General features: G+C 37.1%; 1 protein-coding gene across 1 annotated transcript in view; it reads left to right on the forward strand.

Moving 5' to 3' along the window:
* The window catches only part of MALRD1 (MAM and LDL receptor class A domain containing 1), a 280,047-nt gene that overhangs the window by 164,382 nt on the left and 99,823 nt on the right, over nt 1-15,842 (forward strand). The window contains exon 28 of the mRNA XM_054818588.1: nt 8,457-8,637. Coding sequence (XP_054674563.1) covers nt 8,457-8,637 — 181 coding nt within the window. The remainder of the gene's footprint in view (nt 1-8,456; nt 8,638-15,842) is intronic.

A 15,842-nucleotide genomic window follows, 5' to 3' on the forward strand; every position in this document is an offset into this window, starting at 1 on the left:
CTGCAGGTGGAATCGCTACACCCCCTCGTCCTTCCTCCGTGGGCTGCAGGGGGACAGCCTGCTTCACCATGGCCTTCACCACGGGCTGCAGGGGGATCTCTGCTCCGGCGCCTGGAGCACCTCCTCCCCCTCCATCTGCACTGACCTTGGTGTCTGCAGAGTTTCATACATCTTCTCACTCCTCTCTCCGGCTGCAAAAGCTCTCTCCCTCTAAGTGTTTTTCTGCTTCTTAAATATGTTATCACAGAGGCGCTGATTGCCTTGGCCTTGGCCAGCGGCGGGCCCATCTTAGAGCCGGCTGGCATTGGCTCTGTCAGACACAGGGGGAGCTTCTAGCAGCTTCTCACAGAAGCCACCCCTGTAGCCCCCCCGCTACCAAAACCCTGCCACGCAAACCCAACACACTGATGTAGAGCTTTTTTTGCTTGAATGAAATATTAGGTCAAACTCTGTAGGGTTAAGTTACTATTTTCAAATAATCTAAGCAATATTCTTTTAGGAAGTTAAGTTTTAAGAGAAAATCAGTGCAAAATGAAAAAGAGATAGAATCTGTCATGTGATTTGAAAATAACTTTAGGTGAAGAAGACACAATAATTCACATCTTTTTCGTTTAAGATAAGAGATTCTGCTATACAGCATCAGTATTCAGTTTTATTGCATTTTACTGTGCTTTTTTTTTTTTCAAGCTATGTATGAAAGCCTTAGTTCTAGGAATTGAGATTTTTAACAATAAGCAAGTATTCTGTGTACAGCAGTGTTGAGGTAGCAACAGCCCAAATTTACAAAGAAGGTGCTCAGAGCCTTCTGAAAATAGGACTCACTCTCAAGCAATGAAACTTAAATAAGTAGATAGGTGATATTAGAAATGTCATCAAAGATATTCACTGTTCTGTGGGCAAATTAGGAAAAGCTGTGATTTTTCTTCCTCCACCTCCTGTTTCTTTGATGTACATGTAAAAGTACAGGACTGCACTCTACTCTGTGTTGAGTAAAAGGAGAAAGCAGGAAAGGAACATACCTCATCATAGGATACTTCTTCATTAAACTCCTTGGTCAGCCATGAAAAGGCTTTAATGATCATATTACATCAAGGAAAATAAAACTTCATTAAACCCAGGTTTATTAGTTAACTTCAACATGAAAACACACTTGATTCTAAACCAAGAAGAAATAGCCTGAAATGCAAACTGCCCTCCTGAAATGCTCTTGTAAAACAAATGGATTACCATGCATCAAGCGCCAGAGAAATGAACAGCGACAGTTCAAGTCACATTATGCTCATTCTATACTATGTTTCTGTGCTTCGCATAACACATATGAGATGAGGCTTTGGGCAACCTGGTCTAGTGGAGGGTGTCCCTGCCCGCAGCAGGGGGGTTGGAACTAGATGATCTTTGAGGTCCCTTCCAACCCAAACCATTCTATGATTCCATGATTCAATGATAACCTGTTTTAAAAATTCTGGATGGTAACAGCTTTGCCAGGAAGGTACTGTTTTCAAAGGAACCTGACAGGAGAGGAGAAAAGCTTTTTCCTAACAGTTTAAAAAAACTATGTAAAAAGAGTTTGACTTCTCTCAAAAGTCTGAAGGGTGCTGCAGAAAGAGAAGCCTTTTGATACAGTGAATCTTGAAAGTCTTTGTATGGTATGAATAATAAACACTTAGTGTTTTTTGATGAATCATTTGAAAATATTTTGTCTCTGATTAAAAAGCCCTCAAGTATGTTTGGTTTGAAGAGTCCAGGAATATTTAGCAAATGTTTTTATTGCCTCCATCCATTTGGTAAGCTCAGCTTCATTTCCTGTGGCTCTGCTGAAATAAATATCAGATGCAAATGAACCAGGGAAATATTCTGAACGCAGCTCAGAACATGAATAGAAGGAGAGGAGCAGATCAAGAACAGAATCTGGGTTTCATTCCTGTTTCACTGCAGATGTAACGAGGCAGATATTCTCATAGCAGAACTTTTATAATTGCATCTGGAAAACTTAGTGTATTCTTCTGACGGAGAGCATATTCATAAGAAGTTTCTTTGCAACGTCTTGTAACGGAAAATTGCATACTCCTCTTGCATGCTTTGGATTCAGTTCCTAATATCGTTCTGACTGTGTTAGAAATGTAGCCTTGAGAATAATGGTAGTCTCTGCTGCGTAAGAAAAATATTAAACTCGGCCACAAAATAAAAGGAATTCTAAGACAGAAAGAAATCCTTCCTTCTCCTTTATTCTTAGCATCCCCAGGTGAATTAATGAGGATATTGAGCCCAGTAAGATATACTTTCCCCCTGAAGTTCTCAGAAGAGAGGTTATAAACACTTTAGATCGTTCTTCAGATGAAGACAAGCATGAAGAAGATTCTGAATTGCAATGTAATGAAATCATTAAGAAATAATTCCCCTCAGACTATCAGAAAGTAGATAAAAAATCCTCTCAATGCGAATAGGAATTTTCCAATATGGCTAGGCATATAGACATACATATCTAAACAGGTTATGGTCTTCTTAGAAATAATTCTGCCATTTTCTGAGAGTGTTTATCTCTCAGCACCATGGGACAGTGGAAGACCAGGACCCACTGCTACAGGACAATGGAAAAACATGCCTTTTACTCTTAAGTTTTCCTTAATGATGGCTCATCACCTCAGCTTGACCTTCAACTATGTTCAACCCATAGAGGGCAGTGACATGCAATTCATAATAACTTCTCAGAGCCTTAAATGTAAACACCCTCCTTCACATCTGTTTTTACTGGTCTTGGTGTGTGTTTTTGGGAAGAAATGAAATTTTGTTAGCTGAACTGTCAATAACGTTGGACTTTCAGGATTTCTCAAGTTGAGTTTAGGGAATTATAAAGTACAGAATTAAAAAATAGGTTGTAAAAATTATATTCTGAGGAACTTTCCAGAGGTGTTGCCCAGCAGTAGTCTGCAAAAATACATAGCTGACCACATGCCATGAAGAAATAAGTACAAATACACATGATAAATTAGCAAGTGTTCTTCTATTGTAGCCTGTGGTCCACTTGTCCTGTAAAGCTTATAGGAATGACCAACAAATAATTCTCTTTAACTGTTTGTGTCTGCAACAAGATTAGGTGATCATTAGGGCTATTGAGACTGCTAAGTCCCCCCCTTCCCACCGTTCTGGGATGGAACAAATAAGTTTATTGCAATGTGAACCTGTGATGAGGACACCATTGATAAATCGGACTAAATTTCTCTCCTTTCTGCTATAGGTAGAGATATATGTTACCAGGTTAGCTTGTTTGATACCAAAATAACTTTTTCTCTGTCAGGAGGTATAACAGGGCAACATGGCTATTTCATTTTTGATCCACAGAAATATTTGGACTATGCTGGCTGCTATGACTGTGTTTGCATGGTGAAACTTCTGCCTGCTCTTGTGATGACATTCTGCACCTCTTTTCCTTCTAGGAAGTTCTAGTGGTTCCCTATGTACTTGCAGAAGGAAAAATCTGATATTCCAAGAACAAGAATTATTATAATACTTGGAGGTTTTATTGATACCTCAGTCCTATACTGTTGTCTCCTGAAATACTCATTATTTAAGTGCTAATTACATCTTAGGTATTGTAATTGAAATATTGACAGATATATAAACATACACATATGGGCTTTTGAGAAAACTGTGGAATGGGAGAGAGAATTGAAAAGAAAAAGGTAAAACTCATAAGTTGAGATAAAAACAGTTTAATATGACAGAAAATTAAGAGTATAGTAGTAGTAGTAGTAGTAATAATAATAATAATAATAATAATAATAATAACAATACAAAACAAGTGACGCACAGCACATTTGCTCAGCATCTGGAACTGATGCTTCACAAGTCTCCAAGCTGCCCTGCCTCCCAGCCCACCCCAAGTTATATATGAAGCATGACGTCATACAGTATGCAATATCCCTTTCGCCACTTTGGGTCAGCTGTCCTGGCTGTGTCCCCTCCCAGCTTCTTGGGCGCCCTCGCCTTCTCATTGGCAGGGCAGCATGAGAAGCTGACAAGTCCTTGACTGCTTGGCAACAACAAAAACATCAGTGTGTTATCAACATTACTCTCATCCTAAATCCAGAACACAGCACTATACCAGCAGCTAGGAAGAAAATTAACTCCATCCCTGCCAAAACTGGGACAATGAGCCAACATATGTTCATGAAAAATGTTACTGTGGGAGTCCAGTTTTTCTAGCTGATTGGCTGGGAATCATCACAGCACTATACCAACTACTAGTATGAAAATTAACTCTATCCCTGTTGAAACCAGGACAGCTGTGTAGATCATAAAGCAAGTTAGATGAAGGCTTTAGCAGTGTAGCAGAGAAGAATATGCGGAGCCTACAGTATGATTCTTACAATGCAGAAGAGGGTTGCATTTTTTAATTTTTTATTTTTTTTTCCTGAAGGACCACATGCAGCTAGACTCCTGCAGGGTAACTGGAAAATGGGATTTTCACCCTGACCAACAACCAGCATCATCAACCCCCCCACACAGAGGCAGCACAGATACTATTCCCCAAAGCCACATATCTTAACCGTCTTTTATCAGTGTGTTGGAGCATGGAGTTAGGCTGGGCCTTTTGCCACCAGCTCAGGTTGAAGAGCAAAATAGACACACAGTATGAGTATGTGTCAGTAGAATAATAGTCTCATAAAACCAGAAAGGAAGGTGAAACTGTGGCCTCCAGCCTCCTCCATGCTGAGGCACATTTCTTCTGACTGTCATATCTCTTTTACATATCTCTCTTTTACATTAACACATGTATATGGGAGTGAAAAAGATCAAAGAATTTCTGGATGCAATGGACAGGTCAAAGCACAGACTGATTTTTTTCCCCCCCTCAGGCCATGTTTGTGTTCGTTTTAGAAGCAAACACATTCCAAAGATATGAAAGAAATGCCAAAGCACCAGACAGATTAAATGGCTGGAGAATGTAGAAAACAAAACAATAATTCATGAAATGTAATCTGCAAAGCTTACAAACGATGATCCTCTCATGCCAAGTATGTATCCAGAAGAAGCGTATAGCTTACACCCACCCCTTAGCCAAGTCAGCTCCACTGTCTGGGCCTGGGGAGAGGAGGAGAGCCAAGCTTCCTGCCTGTCTTTCTTTTTCCCACCTCTTCCTTGGCTGTTTCATGCAGACAATGTGCAGGACTTGTGTTTTTGAAGGGACTTTTCCCTCCGGATTAGAACAGCCTTCGTGCAGTTCTGCAGGGGATGAGGTTGCTTTTCATTTTGTTATGTAGAGCTGTAGCTGAGCAAGTGAAAAATCAGCCTTCCCTGCTTTATAAAGCACTGCTGTTGTACAGGAACCACTACTGCTGAACCCAGACCGGAAATGTCTCTCTCTTCTGCATTTTATTTGCGTACTCCTATTCAAAAATTTGGGAAGTGCAAGGAGACTACCAATTCTGTTGAAAAGTTTCTATCTGAAAAAAATTCTTCCTAGCAAAAAGTATTTCTGTGTCTCACTGTGGAAAAAAAAATGCCCCATTCCTGTAACTGCATAAAGATTTGATACTTTATCGCTATGATACCATATACAAATTGATTGCTACAACATTTGTATGTGGATGTTTCTAAAGAAATATGTGATCAGTATTACTTGTTACTTGCAACATCCTTGATTCAAAAATCATGATAAACGTAGCATAAGTCTGAACAGAATGTCATGTAATACAATATAATGTGAAATCAATCAAAATCAGGCTAACAGCAGATGTGAGGCTCATATTCTGGTTAACTGTGCTACATTTAACATTTCCAGATTTTATATAAATATTTATCTCTGTATGTTTTAAGAAACTCCACTGACTTCTATACATCCAGACTTAAACACATATAATTTTTTTATAGATTTGGGGCTTATTGTCGGGATAGATACAAGTTTGGAATTTTTCAATCCTGCTTAAATGCATGAAAGTATAAAGGAATTCCCTTATCATATACTATTATTATTATCCACTTCATTTTTAGTCTCCTAAATTCACCACTAATACACAGCACTGAGCTACTTTTGTAAAATTAATCAGTAATTTCTTATAAACAATGTTTTGGAAATTTTCCCATTCCAAAGAGTGCTCAAGGGCAGACAGAAGAGGTTACATATACAAAAAATTGATTAAATGTAAAAAGTGCTTCTTTTCGAAGTTTTGTTTTTGTATTCCATGTTGGAGACCTTAAAGCCAAATGTAAGTCATCATAACAATCAATTTTATTCACATCATGGATAGATGGAAGATGTTTGCAGACTAAACAAGTTACTTCAATAATATGTAATGCTCTTTTGGAGGTTTCTCAAAAATATCAGAATCAATGGAACAGATATTGTTGAGTTACTGAAATAATTAAGTTAAATTGTTGACTACATATTTGATGAACAGGAATAAGTCAAGTTAAGATAGGTTTGCCAAACTGGTTTACTACTGTCAATATCTGCTTCAATTACCATATCTACTCTTCTGAGCTCAGTGTTAATATAGAGTCCTCTACGCTGTGTTTCTAGGCTGAAATGTAAGTGGAAGTTTTACACAGGGTCTCACTCTCGTTCTGATTCCAGTTCCCCTTAATTGCATCGAAAGAGGCTTCCTCAATGGGAGGGTGGTTGGTCACTGGAACAGCCTCCCCAGGGAGGTGGTCACAGCATCAAGCCTGTCAGAGTTCAAGGAGCATCTGGATGACGTTCTTAGTCATATGATTTAGTTTTAGGTAGTCCTGCAAGGAGCAGAGGGTTGGATTCGATAATCCTCATGGCTCCCTTCCAACTTGAGATATTCTATGATTCTGTTAAATGAATGTATCTCTGATGTGATGGCACATAGAGTCAGGAGTCTTACTGGGAGAAATACATTAAGAAAGTCATAACTAGTTGTCATCAACTGTGGAATTAGCAGTGCAAAACACCAGTGAGGTCCTGTTATATTATTTTCTTTTTAATGGACTGTGTCATTGGCTTTAAATCAATGAGCCACAACTGAAGAAGCAATGCCTAAACTTGCCTGTGTAGGTGCTTCTGTGCTCAGTCATCATGACTTATAAAGGGCTGCTATCACCACTAGTCCAACACCGTTAGTAGTGTGCAGCAATAGAGATGTTCGGCTGAATATCTATGACTTTACATGCAGTTATGGAGATCCTTCCCTGTGTTTTCTTTCCTGTTTATGAATTTAAAGTAAAGTTGCCATTGTTTTCAACTAACTCCTTTAGAGTTAATGATGATTTTTCCAGAACACCATTATTAAGTCACACTTCAGTATCTCTATATTTTCATAGGTCTGAGAAAAGCTCTTTCTAAAAGATATCAACAATTCTGTGAGTTCCCTGATTCAGAAACAACTAATATAATATTTTTGTGCATGCTTGTCTGCACTTTCCTATTCAGAATACAATATCTAAAGCACCAACATTCATTTTCTCATCATAAATATGCGTAAGACAAACTTATTAACATGAATCTGATCTAACAGGTTCACCACGTATAAAGAAATGTAATTAATTTGCTTCCCTGCCTATTTTTATTGTTGTCTCGATTTTCCTTAGATTTTACTGGTTCATGTGTGACTTTCTTAGAACCTTTGTTATGCATTACATTTAGCTGTTTGATGCATCACACAATGTTTTTATTAACCCTAGCTGGAGTACTAATGGGTTTTGATAAGCAAAGACTAGCAAAAAATTTCTCATTTACAGTTTGGATGATTAGTCACACAGTCATAAAGAAAAATAAATTTGGATTTATACAAAACTTTTTCAGATATTTACTTTTGGTCCTATCGTGTATTTGTATCATCCATTCACAGCAATTTAATTTGGTGCATCTGCATTCTAATACCACTATGAAAAAATAAAGCATGTTGTTTGCTGCTGACTTGGCAATTAGGTGATATGATTGGACATTTAAAGAAAAGCTTTAAAATATATTAGCATATTTGAAAGTTAGAATACTCCTATTTACCTTCAAATGGACTATACTAAACATATGATTATCTTACATTTGTTAGTTTTTCTTCCCTTGTATTACATTGTCACAATTTTATAAAGATATACCTATCTGATACTCTAATTTTAAGATGGTAGACTAACCTTTCATCCCATAATATACACAAAAGACAAAGAACAAATCTCAGTATTACATAAAGTTAAATACAACTCTACCAACATGGGCTGTTTTGGAGTTCAATGATACGCATAGTAATTTCTGTACCGAGACTCCATCTACTGTAGATGTTTATGTGATTTGTATGGTAATCATCTCATTTCGCTATTTTTCCTATTATCTGAGCAAAGCATATGTTTACCATTCCTTGACAAAACTGCAGGGGCGTCTTCCAGTCTTCTCTCGGTTTGTTTTATTGGTTTGGTTTGGGGGTTTTTTCAAAAAGTGGTATTTGATAATCCATACTTACATGTATCTTATTATATATATTTTATTCAAATTTCAGACTGATTATGGGATTATGAAAATATGGAGTGAATCAGGAAATCATGGTGATGAGTGGAACCAAGTCGAGTTACACTTGGGGAAACTGAGGAATTTTGAAGTTATCTTTGAAGGCATTCGTACGAGAGACCTAGGAGGTGGAGCAGCAATAGACGACATAGAGTTCAACAACTGCACCACAAGTAAGTTCAAGAGGGACACTTCTAGAGACGTGCTAAAGGAGATGTAGGATGTTCTTGCTTGTTTTTAAATACATCACAGTTTAACTGCTTTTGTAATAATGTCACTGTTCATAAAATCAGTTATGAATACACTGTTTTCACTCTTACAACATCAATACCATTTTCAACTCATACAAAAGTCTTGTATTAGTGTAGTGTTCTCACTCTAAATTATTGCAGATAAATCCAAGAAATGCTTGATCATTTGTTTCTTTAATTTATTTGGTTTTGAGTAAGAGCTTTCCTTCTTTATTTCATTGGTAAGTTATTGAGTCTCTGATGCTGTACATAATCATTTTATATACATTTTGTCAGATCATATCAAGTGAAGCCTGTGGTCTCCCTCTTTTATCATAAAGATTCTTGCCATAAAAATGAGTTGAGACCACAAATAAACCATTGTCACTATTCCTTTTCCCAGTTCAGTTAAAGTGTTAAGGCTGGTAAAGAAAAGTTTTGATTCCTTCATAAGGTATTCACTCTATTTAATTCATCTGTTTTGTGCACATAGGCTAAAATAGGAACAAAGTGTACCTAAAAAAAAAACTGGGTAGGAAACACTGTGACACAATATAAGTAGATTTGTTGAGTGAGGTGATCATTGCTGTCACCTCATATCTTCACTAAATGAGTTTTGGGGAAGTTATTTGGGCAAGCTTTAATCTCCTGCCGTGATCTGAATGCCCATTATCAGTGGAAAATGCACCGCTGGAGACCATCTTTTGATCTAGTTTCATCTGAAAAATGCAAGTTTTGCATTCAGAAATTGTTCTGTGGTGTAAACCAAAGAATGGGAACTGGATACAACTTGGCACCTACTTCAGAATTGCACTTTAATAAAACTCCAAGGCAAATGTACCCTTAAAAGTTCTTCCAGGCACATCAATGCTAGTGATTCCCTTGCACTTTTTCTAAGTGTTTCATTATCCCCATTGCTATGCATGTGATTATTCTCCAAAGGACAAGGGTAGATGGATAAGGATGCCCTAGTAGGAGATGGGAGGTCAACATTCCCCTATCATCTTGAATAACAAAGAGGAAGCTGATTGCTCTTGCAATTTATTGCCAAGTTGTGCTAAAATGTATTAATTCATATGGTAGGGTCTAGTTAAACCACATTTCTGGGACTCTGTCCCATTTTGGGGCTAGAATAATTTAGACACTTCATTTCACAGTCAGATTCATGAAGATATTCAGCAAATAAAAATAGCAAGATTTATTTTTTTAAGGAAGAAGAAAACTCCCTGGTAAGTTCATAAAGATGGTATCAATGTATCTTCATATAATGTAAAAATATTTCTGCTTACTCTTAAGCCCACATATTTTATAATAACATGAAAATAGACATTATATAAACATAACTGGAAATAGTCCACAGAGTTGTCATTGCGAGGATGGAAATTGTTTCAATAGAGAGTTGGAAAGCTGTCATTTGAAGGTTCTTAAATCTCTTACAATATTACAGTTGCTGAAATTTACATTGGGTTTAGCCTATGACCCTATAAATCTGAATGTTAATAGTGTTTTATAACCACTCTTGCATTAAAATACCTTTGCAGTGAAACAGTTCAGAAAGTAACTTGGGTTTATTACAATATAGCAACTATTTGTTTTATAGCACTGCTTCATCAAGAAGCTCTGTTGGGAAAGCAGTTGCACCGTGTGCTCCAACTACTTTTACATACCTACAGCTTCAGCATAGTAATATTCCTGTGTATTTCACAGAAAATTATTATTTATGAAGATGGGTAAATCACAGGAGGCTTTTCTCATAGAAGTTTGAATTACACAGTTGAAGCTCAATATACAAATACATTTTTTTTAAAGATTGAATTAGAAAAGTTGGAAACACAAGATGCTAATCCTTTATAGAGCTGCCATTTGTACGGTGGATCTTTTTGCACTGTAATAAGGTACAATCTTTGCATAATCAGGAAACATTCACCTACAGCATCTCCAGTAGCATATGCTAGGCACAGCAGGGTTTTCATTAAAGTTTAGGTGCGTGTATCCTATGGGAATGGGTTTATGCTTATCTTTTTGCTCTTCAACAGGATCAGAGCCCTGTACTATATTTGCTTGTTAACTGTATGTATGTGCCTATGTGCAAGTACATGTCTGTAAAAAACCTGAAACAAATAAACCCCCAAAATAACCTGCCACCTTCCCCATGATTCTCCTGTCTCTACAATATTTGAGCTCAAACCGAAGCCAAGAGGGAATCATTGCATTGTCTTTAGCACCTTTCACTTCAGCTTTGTGTATGACTTTTTTGCCTTCTACTCCACAAGTTGAGATCTGTTTGCTTAATTTTCTTGAGACTTTTGGTATGCTGACCTTCCTGCTGGCATGATGACATGAAGGAGCCTGGTCTGACCTTTTTCATTCTTGTTGTTATTGATTCTTTACCTTTGTAGAACAAACAAACAAAATACATTTTGCCAGATTCTCAAAAATATCATTTCCTCTCTGACCCAAGCCTGGGGCATTCAGGATAGAGAAAGCATGTCATGTCTAAATTGTTGGGGTTTTTTTCAGCGCAGGTTTCATAGTGTTATTGCATCTGTTGTTATAAAGCTAAAAGACAGCAAACACAATCTTACTGTGGCCAAACTCAAGGAGAAGAGTAGCATACAAACCAGGAAGGGTCAGGGGTTTCTTCTCAGCAAAACGACTTGATTTACGACACTTATTCATGTACTGTGTTTGTAGCTGCAGAATTGCTGAGCTAGGCACATGGCCAGAGTCCTTTAGGGGAACTGAAGGCCGTGTCTCTATTTTCCACTGAGACTTATTAGGTTAAACTAAGATCTTATACAATATTATGGATATGCTAGCCACAGTAATTACATAAGCAGAGGAATAGACCATGCACAGAAAAACTAGAAGATACTTGAAAATAATTTATACTTGAATAACAGGTTTGAAATAAACAGAAAAGAATGGAAATGAGAAAACCTTAAAGTGCATGGGAAAAAATTGAATGCTTAGCTACTTCCCATCAGATGGCAGGTAGTGGTGGGGAAGAATGTTAGAGCAATTCTGGATCTTTCAGATATTTTGGGATAGCCTGCTCCTCACAGACTGTCCTTTTGGAAGCTGCTGAATGGTATTCCTGGATCATGGTTTACAGTCAACACAATAAAATAATTACCTGTTTGCAGAAATAATGTACTCAAGTGGAGAGGGTGAAGAGGGAAGAGGGAGCCAGGCTGCTGTGATTTACAAAGCTCATGTTAAATGAGCATTTTCAACTGACAAAGGAGAATCTTTTCACCATTTCCTTTTAAAAATTAATTAGCTAGAAGCTTCTATATCAGTAGAATACTACAGATAATTTTATTTATTATGATTTGAGCTTCTGGGACCCTATCCTGCAAGGCTCATTTCCCTCAGCCCTCACTGATTTCTATGGAAGTGAAGGTCAAGAAGCAACTGTGGCTTTATTGGAAATGTGAGAGGCCTTGGAAATATTGTCAGAGATAGAAAATAAGAAGATATAAAAGACTCTTATCAGTGGGTGGTGAGTTGGTAAGTTATGTTTTGATACAGTAAAAATAATTTAAATTCCAAATCTGAGAACTTTTTATTTTGCAGGTTTAATTGAAAAATATGAAAAATAGTGGAGTCATATCCCAGCCAGAGAAAGATTGTTCTTAATATTAAATTAATTAATTTATGAATTAATTATGTTTTAATTTTTTTTCACCTTCTTGTACAATAATTCTTCATACAACTTTAGTGACAGACTATCCTATGTGATCTGAATGGAGTTTAGAGTGGTCATCTCTCGTGCTTTTTTAATAATTGACTTTGACCATGCATGAGGTTATTTGCAGTCCAGAAAAAAAATGCCTGAAATTTTGCCTTAATAAAAAGGTAAGATACCTATGAGTATTGTACAGAATAATCCATACAGAATCATACATACTGATTTTGGCATCCCAGGGCACCATCTGAAAAAACTACAGTGAAAAATAAATGAAAATAAGTGAAACATAACTTATACATGAAGTGGTATTAAAAATATATGTAGTTTTTAAAAGAAAGCAAAATCAAAATGCCATAGTACTATTAATAGGAAAATGATTTACCGAATTAAGCTGAACATAAATTTTCTTTAAAATATAATAAAGCTTGCTTTGCCTGGTGGTAAACTTTTTCTTTCCCTTTCTCCTCCTATATTTGTATTCCTCCTTACCTACTCTTTATGGCAAAGACCATAGGTGAAAGTACTGCAATCCTTTGAACAGCTTTGCTTCCATGCACCCATAAACAAGAAGCTTTGAAAATCTCAGCAGAGAAATCCTTTCTCATTAGAATTCCATTCTAGCTTTTCAGATCAGAGAGAAAACAACTAAAACATCCTAGTGTTTGGGTGCGTGGGCCAACTTTTTTATTTTTAAAATAAGCCAGTGTTTTCTTTGAATCCTCAGCCATGTATCATGCAAAGCTTTACATTTAGTGGAGAATTTAGTTCCTTCTGCTCAGACACTTGAGAAAATTTCGAACTCTCGTAACAGAAATATTCAGTACAAACCTGGCCCTGAAGTGAGAGAGAGAAGGGAATTTAGGCAGAGAAAGCTGCCAGACCTGATTTAGTCACACAAGATATACATTTGTATTCAGCCAGAATGTATGTCCAGTTACCTGGTTTTTTTTATCTTTTTCTTTTTTCTTTTTTTTCCCCTCTTCAAAGTACTTTAATGTTTTATGATGTTTTTCACCTGTTTTCATAAATAGGTCAATGTCAGGCTCTTCTGACATGGGACACTGGATTGCAACACCTGTCTAAAACTTCCCTAGTATATGTGCTTAAATTAATGTAAAATTCTTATTTGTTAGTCTAATGTTTGGATTTTGCCTTTAGAAGGAAATTATTCTCTGATTTCATGGTGAGCTTTCAATTTACAAATTGCTGATATCCATTGAATCTGCTTCACTGTAGAGGAAGAAAGCTCATTTTGAGGAGTCTAGTAATTTTTAGTAGCTTTAACTTAATTTGTGTTACTGTAACATAGATTAACATGAATGTGCTTTATCCTTTTTGAGTGAAAATCTTACTGAACTTAGATCTCATTACACTCAGCGGAGGGTACAGATGCCGCCTAATTTGGTTCTAGGCAAGCAAGAATATCCATTCTCCCAAATGCCCTCGCATAAAGGACTCAGTGGGGCAGGCGGTGTGCTCAGGAGGGATGCGGGGGAAATACAGGCTGCCTCAACCCAGCTTGCCAGGGCTGCCAGAGTTACACTGGGGGAAGGCTTGAATTCCTGCACAAGACGATTCCTTAAATGACATTGCATATTAATAATTTCTAGAAATTTATGGAAAAATATAAATTCGTTTTTACTGAAGAAGCAAATATTAATTATATAGCCTGGCTTCAGGGAATGAATAATATTCCATTTGAAAAGATTAAAAGAATGGAAAGAAAAGAAATATGGCACCAGCTTGAAAATCACAATATTCTCTACTTTTTTTTTGCACTGTACAGAAGTCATTCACACACCTATAATACTCCAGGACTGCTATTTCTGTGTGAAATGACGTAAAAAATGCATGAGAGCTTAACCAAAAGATTTTTTCACCATCTTTCCTTCTTTTTGCAATTCTCAGAATGTTATTAGGAGAGTACTTGAGGTCATTTGCTGCAGATTTTGAATATGAGAAGCAAGTTTTAGCTTTTACCTCACTTTTCGTGAAGAAACCTCAGTGGCTTTTTCAGTTTCTGTTTATCTCATGAAACTTTTGAAGACAAGTTGCTGACTTCACAGATACTTTGGTTAGGTAGCAGGTGGCTGCAAAAACAGCTTTTCAGTATAATATTAAAATCTTATTTTGACATTCACTTCACATATTGCTTACTCTTTATATCCTATGGTAGATTCCTTAAGTCCATGTATTTTGACTGGGTGACAAAAGAAGATTTTTCATGGCTAGTAAAAGATTCAGAGTAGAGATGACCGGATTTTAACTTCACAATCACTGTCTCTAAAGGCGGTACTAGAAGAATAAACACTGCCCTGGCTTGAGTTCATTTTCATATGAAATTACTGTAGAAGATAGGCACCCTTCCAATACAAATAAACTGCATATAACAGTTGGTCTTCTGTAACCCATCATACACCTCCCTGCAATATGATACTCAAGATGAATTTCACATCTAATGATGATTCTGCAGAGCCAGGGAGAGCATTCAGCTGGGGAAGTGCCTCCTTGTTGCAGACAATTGCGACCTGCGCCTGTTTGCTGTATTCCATTGGTCTGTCACAACAACCCCTGTGGACCACATTGGGACAAGCCCATGTACAAAAAAAATAAAATATTCATATGAGATGCTTCTAAGAAATCTGTGATAAGGGGACAGAGTGATGTGAAGGACTGGTTTGGATTGATTCTGCATCACAGTGGAAACAATGGCTTGACAGTAATTTTGTAGGGTAAAAAGCTCTAAAAGTAATCTGTTCAGCTGAGCTTTCTGAGGTGTAATGTAGCTCTACACTGGAGTCAGGATGGAGGCAAGACAGGGAAGGGAAAAAGGACCAAGCAACAGAGACCACATGTCAGATTGCTTCAGGAGATAATTTTCTCTGGTTAAACATGTTCATAATTACCAGGAAATAAAATTTTCTGCTAAATCATCGCTTGATTTTTTTACCTAATCTTCTCTTCTCCCTTTCTTTTACCACTTGCAAGCTCCAAAGAGATACAGCCTAGAACACCAGACCCTCCCTCATTGCTCAGTCTTCAGTGCTTCTCCCTTCTGTCTTCTTTAGTATTAAGCAAAATAAGACCACTCCCTACGTGAGGGCACTGTGAGCATCAGCTCCTTATTGATACACTCTATGCCATGGCTGGTATTTCAATCTTAATAAAATGTAAAAACTTCTGTCCTTGTCTGGTGTGAGTTTATATATTCCATGATATCAGCACTAGAATTTGAAGAGAATTTTTTCCTTATCTTTTGTATTGCTTGAAACAGAGCCAGTTGTACATTTCCAGTTTATTTGGTGGCCTTAGGCACCAAAATACCACTTTCTCTGAGCATCTTTAGGAAGTCCATTGGCAGAGTTTTGTATCTACAGGTGAAATTCTCTCCTAAAAGTTAATGTAATTTATTAGATCTGCTGTTTATGCCAGAGCCAATGTATATCTTTGAATT

The sequence above is a fragment of the Grus americana genome, chromosome 2 (assembly GCF_028858705.1).
Source record: "Grus americana isolate bGruAme1 chromosome 2, bGruAme1.mat, whole genome shotgun sequence".
Lineage (NCBI taxonomy): Eukaryota > Metazoa > Chordata > Aves > Gruiformes > Gruidae > Grus > Grus americana.